The sequence below is a fragment of the Carassius carassius genome, chromosome 41 (genome assembly GCF_963082965.1).
Source record: "Carassius carassius chromosome 41, fCarCar2.1, whole genome shotgun sequence".
Taxonomy (NCBI): Eukaryota; Metazoa; Chordata; class Actinopteri; order Cypriniformes; family Cyprinidae; genus Carassius; species Carassius carassius.
In genome coordinates, this window is record NC_081795.1 from 3,822,012 (window position 1) to 3,835,778 (window position 13,767).

General features: G+C 33.9%; 1 protein-coding gene across 4 annotated transcripts in view; it reads right to left on the reverse strand.

Moving 5' to 3' along the window:
- LOC132123465 (roundabout homolog 2-like) overlaps nt 1-13,767 on the reverse strand; it is a 380,238-nt gene that overhangs the window by 22,379 nt on the left and 344,092 nt on the right. For all 4 annotated transcript variants that reach the window (XM_059534086.1, XM_059534089.1, XM_059534087.1 and 1 more), the window contains 4 exons: nt 13,447-13,629; nt 11,839-11,865; nt 8,616-8,658; nt 971-1,098 (listed from right to left, as the gene is read on the reverse strand). In XM_059534086.1, the coding sequence (XP_059390069.1) occupies nt 971-1,098; nt 8,616-8,658; nt 11,839-11,865; nt 13,447-13,629 (381 nt within the window). The remainder of the gene's footprint in view (nt 1-970; nt 1,099-8,615; nt 8,659-11,838; nt 11,866-13,446; nt 13,630-13,767) is intronic.

The window sequence follows — 13,767 nt, forward strand, 5'->3', positions numbered from 1 at the left end:
CAATTATACGACTACACAACTTAAGAATAATAAATCATCATTTATAATAATAATAATTATTTATTTAAATGTTTAATAATTATTATATTATTTGTAACAATATTTATTGCTATTATTTCATACCACCTCATATACCAAAATGTCATAATGTCACCCATAATTATCTGAGCATTTTAATAATAATAAATAAATAACAACAAAAAAAACAAATTACAAAAATCAAGGTACTAAATTATTATTATTAGTAGTAGTATTATGATCATACTTAGATTCAGTATGAGTCAGTGTGAAATAATTATATATATATATAAAACAATGACCAGTTTATTATTTTATTATTATTATTATATAATTATTATAATTTATTTATTTTACATATTTTCATTCATATATTACATAAGTAATTTTTTTTTTTAATATGCAATCATTTTGGTGTGAATAGGCCTTTAGTTTCCTTTCATTCTTTCCCATTGACTCACTGCTATTATATTTAATTAGCATTTTCCTTTGCACTTGTGAAGGAGGAAATAACGCTGTAACTCTACATGTGTGTATATATATGTGTGTGTACTGAAGAGCAAATGACATAGAGCAGCTGCATCTGCACCACTCAAGCTGTGGCTGTCCTTCACGACTCACTGCTCCACTATCGGCCCTTCCTCTGTCTGACAGTGGGTCAGAACCACAGCCATTAGTTTCAGCATGACAGCAGGATGCGGGAGGCGATATAAGACTGTCACAGTGCATGATAAATAAATGTGTGGGTCCAAAAACGGCCGATCCAATATGCATACAGGTGTTTATCTTATGGACAACACTAAGACATCCTGAATGAATCATTGCCCAGAAACACAAAATGGAAAGAGGACATTTTCTTTCAACTGATGGAGAGAACTTGCTTTTATCATTTGACTACAACCAATTTCACCAGTTTAATATTTCTTAAGTTCCTAGCCAAGAGCTGATTTACCTCCACGGCCGAAGTTGTTGAGGTCATTGGGTCCTCCAGAACCACCGTTAACAGGCAGACTGGTGGCCGGCCAGGAGTCGGCGAGCCATGGGTAGCCCGAATCACTGGCATTCAGCAGACCAGGACGACTGCAGGAAGACAAAACAGGCATTTCAGACTTTATTCTCTATATTCTAAGTTTCCACAGTTTGACATTGAATTTCCATAACTTTCCAACTCATTTGTGATTATTCGATATGGATTTGACTGACAGATTAATAAATTGTGAAACGGTTTGACTGAAAAGAAGAATTCACGGAACAGAATATGGAACAGCAGCACATTAAATGTTTATATGTATATTCAGTACAGAAAAAAAGCTAAAATTATTTAAAATAAAAATTAAGAAATTACAACTCGAATGACTTTTCCAGGCTGTTCCAGTCATTTTTTTATTATTATGTTTTTGTTAATAATATGACTGAAGGTAAAATCTTATAATACTAATAATAATACTAATTATTATTAGTATTATTATTATACTTAATTCTCAAATAATATGGAATTATGAAATGTTGGTGTCCGAGTCAGTGTGAAATTATTATTTCAATTTATATAATTTATTTAAACTATTTATACAACAACAACAACAACAATAATAATAACAATAATAATATTAATTAATCCAAAGTATCTCGTAAATTTTGCAGAGGTGCACAAATGTGATTTTATAAATATTTGTATATAAAAAAAATAATTAGAAAAATTAGTATAGGTTCAGTAAAGTATAGCAAAATATATATATATATATATATATATATATATATATATATATATATATATATATATATATTTTAAATTTGACTATAGATTTCAAGACATTACATGTAAATCTAATGCAAATATGAAGCTTTTATATAATGCGTCTTTGTCTGTCTGTCTGTTTCAACCTAAGATTTTCCAAAAGGATTGAAAACAATAATTCATTAAACGCATGACACGAACTGCAGGGAGTCCAAATAAATACATTGTGTATGAGATTCTTACGGCATCTCTTTTCAACAGCAAATGCTTATTTTCGTAGGATTTTCCAGAGGGTTAACACATCTTCCAGTGTGACATCTATTCTTATTTGATAAAACCCTAGTAGTATAGCAGGGCTCACTCAGTATATATATACTGTACACATTTAAATCGGGAAATTCTCAGAAAGCTTTAGGATTAAAAAAAAAGACAGAATTGTTCATTATATTTGCATAAGAAAAAGTGAACACCCTTCTGAACATGTCGACACAAATACCCTAAATTAACAGACCACCCTCACTACAATACACCATCTTTAGCTCACTGAACTCTGATGTTTTACAGCTCACTCCTCCACATGACAATGACGCGTGTGTACCAGCCCACACATAGGAGTTTCATTTAACAGGTGTTGTGTGTCTTCCCATGGGTGTGTGTGGCATAAAGGCATCATTAAGACTTTAAGTTGTCACGGGTGAGTGCTGTAGCCATTACCACCACTTTACTGTGCAATCACTTGCTGATGCTTGTTTCCATGGGCAACAGATGCAGAGGTGAGCTTGTGTTTTTACCCCATGCCTTCATTTGTGCTGCTAAAGCCACACTCCCTCTATAAAAATGGCAGGTTTTTTTTTTATTCAAAATGAGCGCAGATGGAAATAAAGAGCCATTGGTTGAGGAAGGCTGGGAATATAACAATAGAGGAATGGAGAACGAATGGAGAGGTGGATGAATGAAGCGCTCAAGGACTCCTTCATCTCTGTATTTGGCCTTTCATCATTGTTAGAGGAGCAATTTGTGGTCATGGTCGAGGAGATGGAGCAATGCCGCTACAAACAGACGATTTTGAAAGAACACAAAGACATGAGCATAAACCAAAAGACATTTTAAAAAGCAAGGGAGTCCACATATTATTGAATAATAATAATTATTATTTCAACAATTATTATTTTTATATATTTACAAAGAAAGCAAAAAATAAATAAGTGCATAAATGAATAAATTAATGGATGTTGATTAAAACGTATTTCTGAAACACACTGTGATTCAAATTCTGTAATTTTCTCATAAATCAATAATGAAATAATACATAATAAAATATGATTAAAATATAATAATAATTATACATTATTATTTTTATACAAATAAATAACACAACAATAATATTTATATTAAATAATATTACTTTTTAATTCGATTGGAATTATAATTCAATCCTTTTAGTATAATAATAATAATTATAATTATTATTACACATAAATAAGCAAAATGACAAACAAACAAACAAACAAAGTCAATGATCCATTTTGGCAAGTTAATAAAAATACATTACATTTTTAAAACGGCTTAGCTAATGAACATTAAACAGTGCTATTTTCTGTTTAACCAGCCATACATAGCCATATATATATATATATATATATATATATACACAAACATACTCCTCCAAAGACTCAAGCACAGATGTGCATCGACACACCCCAGTCATCTTTGTCTCTTTTCTTTCTCGATTTCTCTCGTCTCCTCTCACTCCCGCTCTCAGTGCGAGTAGATGTGCCCTGAGGTGGCTCGTCTCCCCCAGGCTCGGGGGAACAGTGTGCGGTTTTTTGAAGCCGGGGGCAATGTAACAGTAATGGCAGTGTAGCAACCCGTCGCTCGCTAAGCCACAGGTTTTTAATAAGAACCAGCAGAGCCCGAATGGAGGGTCTCGGGCTGGGGAGGTGGGGGTCCTGACAGACTAAGCACCCCCTGATGTGGCAGCTGAATGCCAAAACAGGCCCTCGGGGGGACGAGTCATTCAAATTGATGGCTCCTCCTCAGACACATTGACTTCTTTTAAGGTAACACGTGGATAACTACGCATCCCTTCCCCCTTCCGCCTCTGCTTTTTTCTGTCTGAAAAACAATCCTGCACCCTCCTCAACTCCACCGAGATACAGTCAGGTCCTCTCTACTTGCTGTTTTTGTTTTGTTTGGCCCTCAGGCGATCTTTATGAGTTACTTTTCTTTTTCAAATGTTTTTTTCTCCTTCCATATCTAAAAAAAACAATAGCAATTTATTTAAAAGAAATGTTCCTATCTTTGAAATAAATGTGCATGTTATTTAAAAGGATTTTATTTATTTATTTATTTTTTCACGTTTTATCAAAATATTTGGAAGCCTGTTTCTGCCTCGAAGTAAGAAAACTTAAGTAACTGAGACTTTATTTCTCATAATTGTGACTATGTACGACTGCATTTTCTCCTAATTATTGGATTTTTTTTTTTGAGAAATTAAATATAAAATAATATTTATATTTATTATTTTAAATGATTTTTTCCCCCTTGTTATGCTACTTTAAAGGAAAAATGTCTTTCTTTCATGTTTCATTAAATACGTTTAATTACTAGTATTACAAGTATTTTAAAAAACAATTCTCATAATTGTGACTTTCTGTATGTCTGCATTTTCTTACTTTTTTATACAGAATTAAATATATTTTTTAGTAGTGTAGTATAAAGTACAGTAACTACATGGGCATTTGTGTATATAAATATATATATAGAAATGCCCATGTAGTTACTGTACTTTATACTACCCAATACGTTCTTGGGTAAGTACACTCTAAGTACAGTTAATGTAAAATAAAGTGTAGCCAAAAAATTTGAAAAAGCCTACACAGTAAATTTTTTTCTGTAGGGAATGCAATCTTTCTTCAAACTGAAGAGCTGGTAAGTTGAGCTCACCAGCGAAGAATGGCACTGTTTTCATGAGTTTGACTCTGATTTCTCAGGTAAACAACCACACACACATGCAGTGTTCCAGCCAGTCCTCACAGGATCATCTGTAAGTGTGGGTGATGATGATGTTGACTGAGCTAACGGCAGGCGGCTCTGTCTTTGCATTCATCTTCTCCCGTGCGAGATGATTAGACTGAGAAATATCATTTTAGCGGGCATATTTCTGTCCTTAAATCACCGGGAGCAGGGCCAGGGGCCTCATCCCAGCTCTGAATCCCTCTCCTCAGACAGAGAGAGTGCTCTGTGGCCTTGAGACCAAAGAGATTTGATTTGGCTTCCTTTTTCCGTGCCACACTCCTAGACATGCGAGCAAAATGTGAAATACAACCTTGCAGTGAGTCTGTGAGGATCGTCGTAAACAAGCCGACTGAGCAATATTAATCCCAATCTTACTTCATAAATCAGCCGGGCTTTACAGGCCCACACACCCTCCAATACAGCAGCAGATAAACAGCACCGGGGAGAGAGAGAACCAACCAAAAGCATGCGCATTAAATTACACTTAAGGCATGCTGAAACATGCATTTGCTTTTCAGAATTACAACAAAAATCTAATATACACACAAACATGTTCATATAAACATATATATCTGAAAGAAAGCAAGGGAAGGAAGAAAGTGCCTTGAAAAAAAAGGACAGAAGAAAGAATGCAGCTAGGAAAGAAAAGTGGGTTCTGTTACACATGACTTTTTGATTATATGTACTGTATGTATTAGATCATTTTAAATATATAATTTTTGTATATAATTTATATAATTTGAATAGCTTATTATTTACATTAAATAAAATAATACATAATAGTAAATTATTATATTATAATATTTATATTAAATATAGTATGAATATGTATGTGTGTGTATGTATACCTTGTTTATAACTTTTACAGATCATTTAGTATTATTATATTATTTTATTTAATATAAACAATAAGATATTCAAATTAAATAAATTATATACAGGATGGAAGGAAGGGGCCAATAAAGAAAGAAAGAAAGAAGAAAGAAAGAAAGAAAAACTGAAATAAGGAAAGGGATGGAAAGGAGAAAAAAAGAAAAGAGAAATGGCGGTACTGAAATTGAAGAAAGAAAAAAACATATAAGGTGGTAGATAAAAGATAAAATAAAAAATAAAATAAGAAAAAAAGTATAAGAGAATTAAAGCAAGTAAGAAAAAACGAACTGCCATTATCAGTTTCCATCAGTTCAAGGCCTATCAATATGCCACCCATTCATCTTCCATGAATCATTTATTCTGTGATCGATTAAGCTTAATTGTTCAGTACGAGCAATTTGGCATCAACCAATGAGGAGCTGCAGAAACAGATGCGGCTTCATTTGCTATCGTCTCATTAATGCGATAAACAAAGACTGTAACAAATGAACACATTCTCCCATCATCTCTCCAGGAACTTTAGTCATGGGGATTCACTGCAGAAGGAAGATCAACTGTTCTGATGCACAGCATAAACCCAGTTAAACACACATTGCCAAAATCAGTAAAACTTCCTATAAAGCATGCATATATAATGCATAATATTACAGTCCTGGATGTTGACTGGTCAAAACATACAACACAGTAAGAGTTGAGAAGTGAAACACCTGTCACTGTGTTGTATTCTGTTACTAACATATAATGTTCCAATATAAGACTGAATTATTCAATAAAATAAAAATGTTACATTAATAACTTTTATATAAAAATAGTACATATTTACAAGACATATTTTTAAAATATTGACATTACAGCTAATCATTATTAATATTATAATAATGTATGTAATATAATGTATATACAAATTCTTCATTTTTATTATTATTATTATTATTATATGTTAAAATGAATTAAAATATCAGTAACTTTTTGACAAAAAGTCGTTTATTTTATAAAAGCAATAATACATTCTAGACTTTACTTTTTACTATATAGAAAATATAGTAAAATGTATCCTTAAAGCATTCATAATGCAACAAAACAGCCTATAATTATTGTAAACAGGTTATAATATAATATAATATAATATAATATAATATAATATAATATAATATAATATAATATAATATAATATAATATAATATAATATAATATAATATAATATAATATAGGCTTAAATTGAGAAGAATAAGGCATTGTGAATAACTTTATAATGCATTTAATACACAGACCTCATAGTATTTCCAATATGTCTTTATTTAGATCTACAGAGGTAAGTGCTTATCTCTGATCTCTTGGGCGTTATATAAGGTAAAGACTAAAAAAAAAAAAAAAAAATACAATTGGACGTCCTCTTTGATTAGATAGGAGACCCATGGGATCTGGAATAGAATCTTCAAATCCATCAGCAGAACTTGACTTCCTGCTGGGGCTTTAATTCCAGCAACTGAAACACCTTCAGTCTATTGATACAGCGACAGAGACAATGAGAAGAAGTCTGGGTGTGCGGAATTAATAAAACTAAACTGGATTTGGCCTGTCAGGTGTAATAAAAGACACATGGACACAAAATAGACAGACCTTCCATTCCAGACTGACCTCTTCTTGCAAACTAGCAGGTAACTGGTGTCATTCAAACGAACACTTACTCTCCTTTACGCCCCCTAAAAAAACGGAGGCCCGCCGAAAGATTCCAGAAGGGTTAGTTTAGCCTCTCCCTGGGGTAATTATTTTTACATTATTACACATGCTCATATTCCAGCCGCCCAGCTGAGGTGACAGGCAAATTTATCACTGCAGGGGTCTGTAGCGTGGATGAAGGGAGGGTGTCTGACAAATGATAAAATAAAGCCCCTCTCTGCTTAAACTGTTCCTGCTAATTCTTTTTGGGGGGTGAGATTTATGAGCGGCTAGCCGTCCGTGAAGGGAGATGTGCAGAGATTTGTGTGCGTGCGTATCTATCTATCTATCTATCTATCTATCTATCTATCTATCTATCTATCTATCTATCTATCTATCTTAATTAATAATTAATATATAATTCTTATATATTTATACATTTATTTTAATATAATTTATTTAATTTCAGTTGTCGAACAGTTGTTTAACTAAATATTATACATTATATTGACAAAATAAATCTAATATTATAATACTATATGAATAATATTATATGGTCTAAATCATGTTCATGTGTGTATACGCATATCATTATAATATTACATTAAAATGTTACATTAAAATGTAGAAATATTATATATATATATATATATATACATATATATATATATACACACACACACACACACACACACATATATATAAATATAATATGATGTAATTTGAAAATAAAGTATTATATTTTATATTTTATATACTCTATATTAGATTTGTATATAACCAAATGATCATCACTGATACAGATCACCATGATGTCATTGAACACCCACAAAGTGGTGAGTATCAACAATAAATCTGGTTGAATTATTTATTTATATTTGAAAGGGCCATGTTTTAATGGTTATGCAAAGAATCGTTCCGCACTGATGGACTCTACTGTGACTTTTAGAAGGTTAATCAAGCGGTTGACCCATGAGAAATGGTTGTGTGTCGTAAGAACCCTCACGAAAACCTATAGGAATAACCTTAAAATAGTCTGCAGTGTCTCTTAAGACTTAGTTCTAACAGTGCAGGAATGACATGAACCCTTAAAAGTGCAGTATGGGTTGGAAGAAGACTGCCTTGTAGAGGATAATGATTTTGATGACCTTCCAGACGATGATGGACAGAATATGAATGAGGTTTGGAATTGAGGGGCTGGTCTATGAAGGTTAAAGGCAGGTGATTGGCACAAAGATAATAACTAGCGCTGTTTTGTGGGGTGCCGAGGAAAAACAAGGAAAAACGAGAGAGTGGATGACAGGAATCTTACCTCCCGTTGCTCATCAAGCCTCCATCAACACGCTGGAACGTCACTAGAGTCAGAGAGAAGGTAGAAAACAAAGAGAGAGCCAGAGATTGAGTCATTGTAAGAAAATCATGGAAAAATCTATCCCTTATGCATCATGCTCATAATTCATGATTCCTTAAACATGATTCTAAATTAAACAGGTGGAACCGATTAAAACTATTTAGAAGAATGCCTTTGTCCATTTAGAAAACACTAATGCATTTTTCTAAACATCATCTTTTCTGTTCCACAGAATTAAAAAAAAATACATACAGATTTGGAATGACATGAAGGTGAGTAAATTAATAAAGAAATGTTCCTTTTAAGAATGTCCAAGTATGCCAACTTATTTAACAATTATCACATGAACTAATCCAGAGTGACTCCTGGTCCGTTACCACACCCTGCAGAGAATCTGAATTAGATCAGTGACATTTTCTCTCCACTGGTAACAATCTATCACCTCTTCTGTCAGACAGACAGTCCAAACATTAAATTTGAGGAACACTAACCGTGTCCGTCTCCCCTGGGCCTGCTGTTTGTTGGGTTTATTTGCATTTGTCACTAATTCCAGAATCTGGCATTTCAGTAAATTGAGAACAAACACTAAAGGTATTTTCTCTCCCCAAGGGACTCGTTTTATGTGGTGCTATGTGTGTGTGTGTGGGTCTGTTAAGTGCCTATCTACAATAGGACACATTGCTGGCACTTTGATGTGGCCCGCAGACTGGCGCTGGTCTCAGCTTTAGGCTGAGCTCCAGATAAGCACTCTCTCCAATATGAAAACTGATTATTCCTCTTTAATAAGCATTTACTGCAGCACGACAAAATCGGCCGCATAAAAATTCAATCAAATCCTTCCTTCCCGTGCAAGCACATCTTGATTTAGCCTCACGGCGATGACAGGTTTAAAGAGGAAAGTGGGTGTTTGTGTGGACTGGTGTATTCGCTTTTACCTCTTACACCCAACAGTCTCAATTAAACATACTGCTTTAGAAAAAACGCCTTTGTGCAATTGTTTCGGAATTGTCTGTCTTTATTTGTTCTATAAACCCTGAAATGTTTGCATGGTTTGCAATGAACCATGATAATGACACAAAGACAATTTGGCTCCAGGAAACAAGAATAAACCAAAGATTCTCACGTGGTGCAAAAAGCTGCACTCGCAAGCATGGACCGCTGCCTTCGTGAGAGTCAGGCATATGGGGTCTGGCATGCCGGTAATGCATCTGAACGCCACACTTATCTGCTCGGCACATGGGAGCAAGAAACCAAGAAAGATGTGGACCCCTGGGAGTCGGCAACCTTGAAGCCCACTGAAGCGGTGGAGAGGAGAGACCACTGGAGTGCATTAAAACGAAGTCGAGGGATATCAAGGCCATAAGACTTGGACACCTGACTGTTATGGTCTTATCTTGGGGAAAAGTGGAGTGCAGCAGTGTCAGCTTTTGCAGGGGGACTGATTTAATCGGTAATGAAGTTTGGAGCGAAACCCTCCTACAAGATAAAAGCACACCTCAATCTGCACACAATCCCCAAGAGACATGGAGGGAACCTGGGCTAGTGGAGTGATTTTTTTTTCGTTGTGCTTTTTTGTGCTATCAATTCAGAGAGTGATTGTGGCCGACCGTGTGACTGGATCAGGTCATTACTGGTTAACCTTTGGTAGGCCTTTGAATCTCCAATATATCACATAAGTTGCGGACAAATCTACCATTGAATTACAAACAATTCTCTGCTACTGTGAACATAAAGTGGAAAATCAATGGCAGCGTGACCATATTTCAGAATGGGATTATATTTGATGGACAGAAAGTCATGAGATTGGTGACAATATGGCTGTGTTCGGAATGGTATACTATTCGATTTTATGCCGTATATAGTATGAATACTGTATTTACTAAAAGTACAATAATCCACAATGCAATGCACTGAATCATTTAATATCAACAATCTCTTAGTTGTTTATAAATTGATGCCAAATGTTGACAAATAATTACAGTTTATTTAAGATATTAATATAAGACATTAATATATATATATATATATATATATATATATATATATATATATATATATATATATATATCCTAAAAATATATAAATATACATTTTATTATCTTTGTATTTTATTTGTATTATTGATTTAAATCATACATGACGATAATTAAGCATACTACTAATATTTGAAATGCATACTAATACAGTAATATAAAAACAATAATGAGAATAAAAATGATAGAAGCACATAACAAAATGACAAAGAATTGAACAAATTAAAATGCAAACTGAAAATATAAAAACAAAAGTGAAAGTGAAGTCAAATTTGAGAAAGACTATAATAGCATATAAATACTCATTAAAAAAGATATTTAAAAACAAAACAACATTTTTTTTTTACAGTGTATACTACTGAATAGTATTACGTAAGCTGGTATTATAAGCTGTATTGTACATTCTGAACAAATCCTATTTTTTTTTAAACCCAGATCTGTGTCCATCATTTTTATACTGTTTAAAACAGAACAAAATCTTCAGAAAACATGCCTCGTATGGAGGGGGAAATTGATTCCCACATGTAAGTTTGTTCAAGCGGTTAATAACAAAGACAGGAATGAATCAAAGAGCGGAGAACTCAAGTAGAGAACACCTGCACAAACAAAAAGTCAGGAATTAAGATAGAACGAGAATAAAAGGAGGATAAAGATGAGAAAGAAAAACCACATGAGAAGATCAGCACAGGTGATGACCACTGAAAACATGACCTGAAGAAAAGGACAAAGGAAAACTAATGGAGAACTGCAGGACCCTGAAGCCCACAGATCTCCCACCTGACCTGACTAAATGTTAGCATTTATAAAGATGTAAAAATGTGTTTATTCACAGCCAACAAATCAGTGTTCGCTACTTGCACTTTAGTTTGACTGAATCTTATTCTGTATTTGTTAATAATAATAATAATAATAATAAATACTACTACTACTAATAATAAAATTATGCATCATCTGTCCATAATTTGTGTTTGAGACCCTTACAGCCAGAAATTGATTTACTTCCCATATTGAGCTGATAAAGTCAGGTGGGCATCATCTGAAGACCTGCAAACTTGAATCATGGGAAGGGATACTTGACTGTGTAAAGGAAAGTAAGATAATGCAGGAAGATGAGATGGGGGTTTCGAAAAGACGGGACAAATGAACAGTACCTGCAGGGGTGAAGGTGAACGACTGAACTGCAAAAACAAGAAGACAGAGAAGAGTGCGTGTTAAAAAGCCTGCAGTGCTCAGTCGGGCTTTGGAAGGTTTGTGTGTTTCTGTATGCGTGTGCATGATTATTTGCATGCATACTGGAGTGTGTTGGAAGGTTTGTGTGTTTCTGTGTGTGTGTGCATGATTATTTGCATGCATACTGGAGTGTGTTGGAAGGTTTGTTTGTTTCTGTGTGTGTGTGCATGATTATTTGCATGCATACTGGAGTGTGTGGGAAGGTTTGTGTGTTTCTGTGTGTGTGTGCATGATTATTTGCATGCATACTGGAGTGTGTTGGAAGGTTTGCGTTATGCCATCAGATTTAAGACAGCAAGACAGCAGCCAAAAGAATGAGACAGTCTCACACAGAAGACACACAAACACACTTAAAATAAAGACTGTGTTTCAGTGGCAACTGGTGCTTTTCAAGAACTGGATAGCACATATATAACTTATCAATGGCAAAATGTGTACTTTATTATTATTATTATTATTTTTTACATCTACAAAAGTACTTATAAAAAGTTAAAGTACATATAAAATGATAAATAATAATTTAGAATTATGTTTTTCTCTTAACCCTCATGTTGTGTTTTGGTCATTTTGACCTGGAAAATGCTAGTTCATTTTATTGCATTGGACTAAAACCTATTGACTTTGAACACACAGGAAATAACAACGTCCCTCCAAATAGTTGGATAATTTTGTTATTTTTTCTCCACCTTGCTAGATATATATAGCATATATATATATATATATATAATGTATATATAAATAGTCTTTTTATCAACTTGATTTATTAACTCTCTATTAGCACAGGTTGTGTGTTTCTTTTTGGAACTGATTGATCATAGACCTCACTGATCTAAGCTTATGCACCTCAGATTTTGGGTGAACATCCACAAATAATTCTTAAAAAAAAAAAAAAAACCTGACTCGCATAAGCTCAGATCAATAAAGCCTAGATGCAGTCAGTTCCAAAAAGAAATAAAAAACCTGCCCTAATTGAAAGAAAATGTTTTTGAATGTTTTTGAAAGCTTGAATCCAAGATTTGGAAATAATGTAGCATAATGAGAGATTAACAAGCACTTTTTAAAAAAGGGAACAAAACAAATTAGACAAAGGCTTGTCAACACAGCAAAAGGGTTAACTTTAATATACATTTTTCAATAATTGGCCATTTGCGGCAAAGTCCTTTCCATTCGAGAGATTGAACAAATCATCATATAACAAAGCTTGGACAAAAACACATTGATTGAAAGCAGAATACATACCATTCAAAAGCTTTAATAAGACAAATAAGGACCCAAAATGGCACTTTAGAGCCTCTTATACGATGGACATTGCTTTTTGCTTCATTCAAATAAATAGCACTGGAATCTGCCATAGATTCCCAGTAAAGCGGTTTATTTTTCTAAAATACTTCCATTATTTGTATTATTTGTTCTAAACACAACATTGAAGCATTTTTATGACATTATAGGGGAAGATGTGCTTCCCATGCCATTTGAAAACGTTGGCCAAGCTGTGTGTTTATGTAGCTGCAAGCAGGTCTCGTCTTTACCTGCGTAATTGCTGAGACCCTTTCTCTTCTTTCTCCTCCAGTAGAGCCAGATGCTGAAGCCCATCAGAATGACCCAGCAGGCCCCTCCGATGCCCGCGATGAAGGCCGGCTGCTTCACCACATCCGTGATCTGCTCCGAGATGCTGTTGTTTCTGCTCATGATCACATCCCGGAAGTCTTTACCTACATGAATACACACACACATGCACCAAGAGAAAACGGCTATTTAGTAAACTGAAAATTGTGGGTGAGTTTTTAAATGAGTTTAATAGCACGAGAAAAAACACTTGTGCTCCAGTGAAGATCAGCACAGAATTTAAT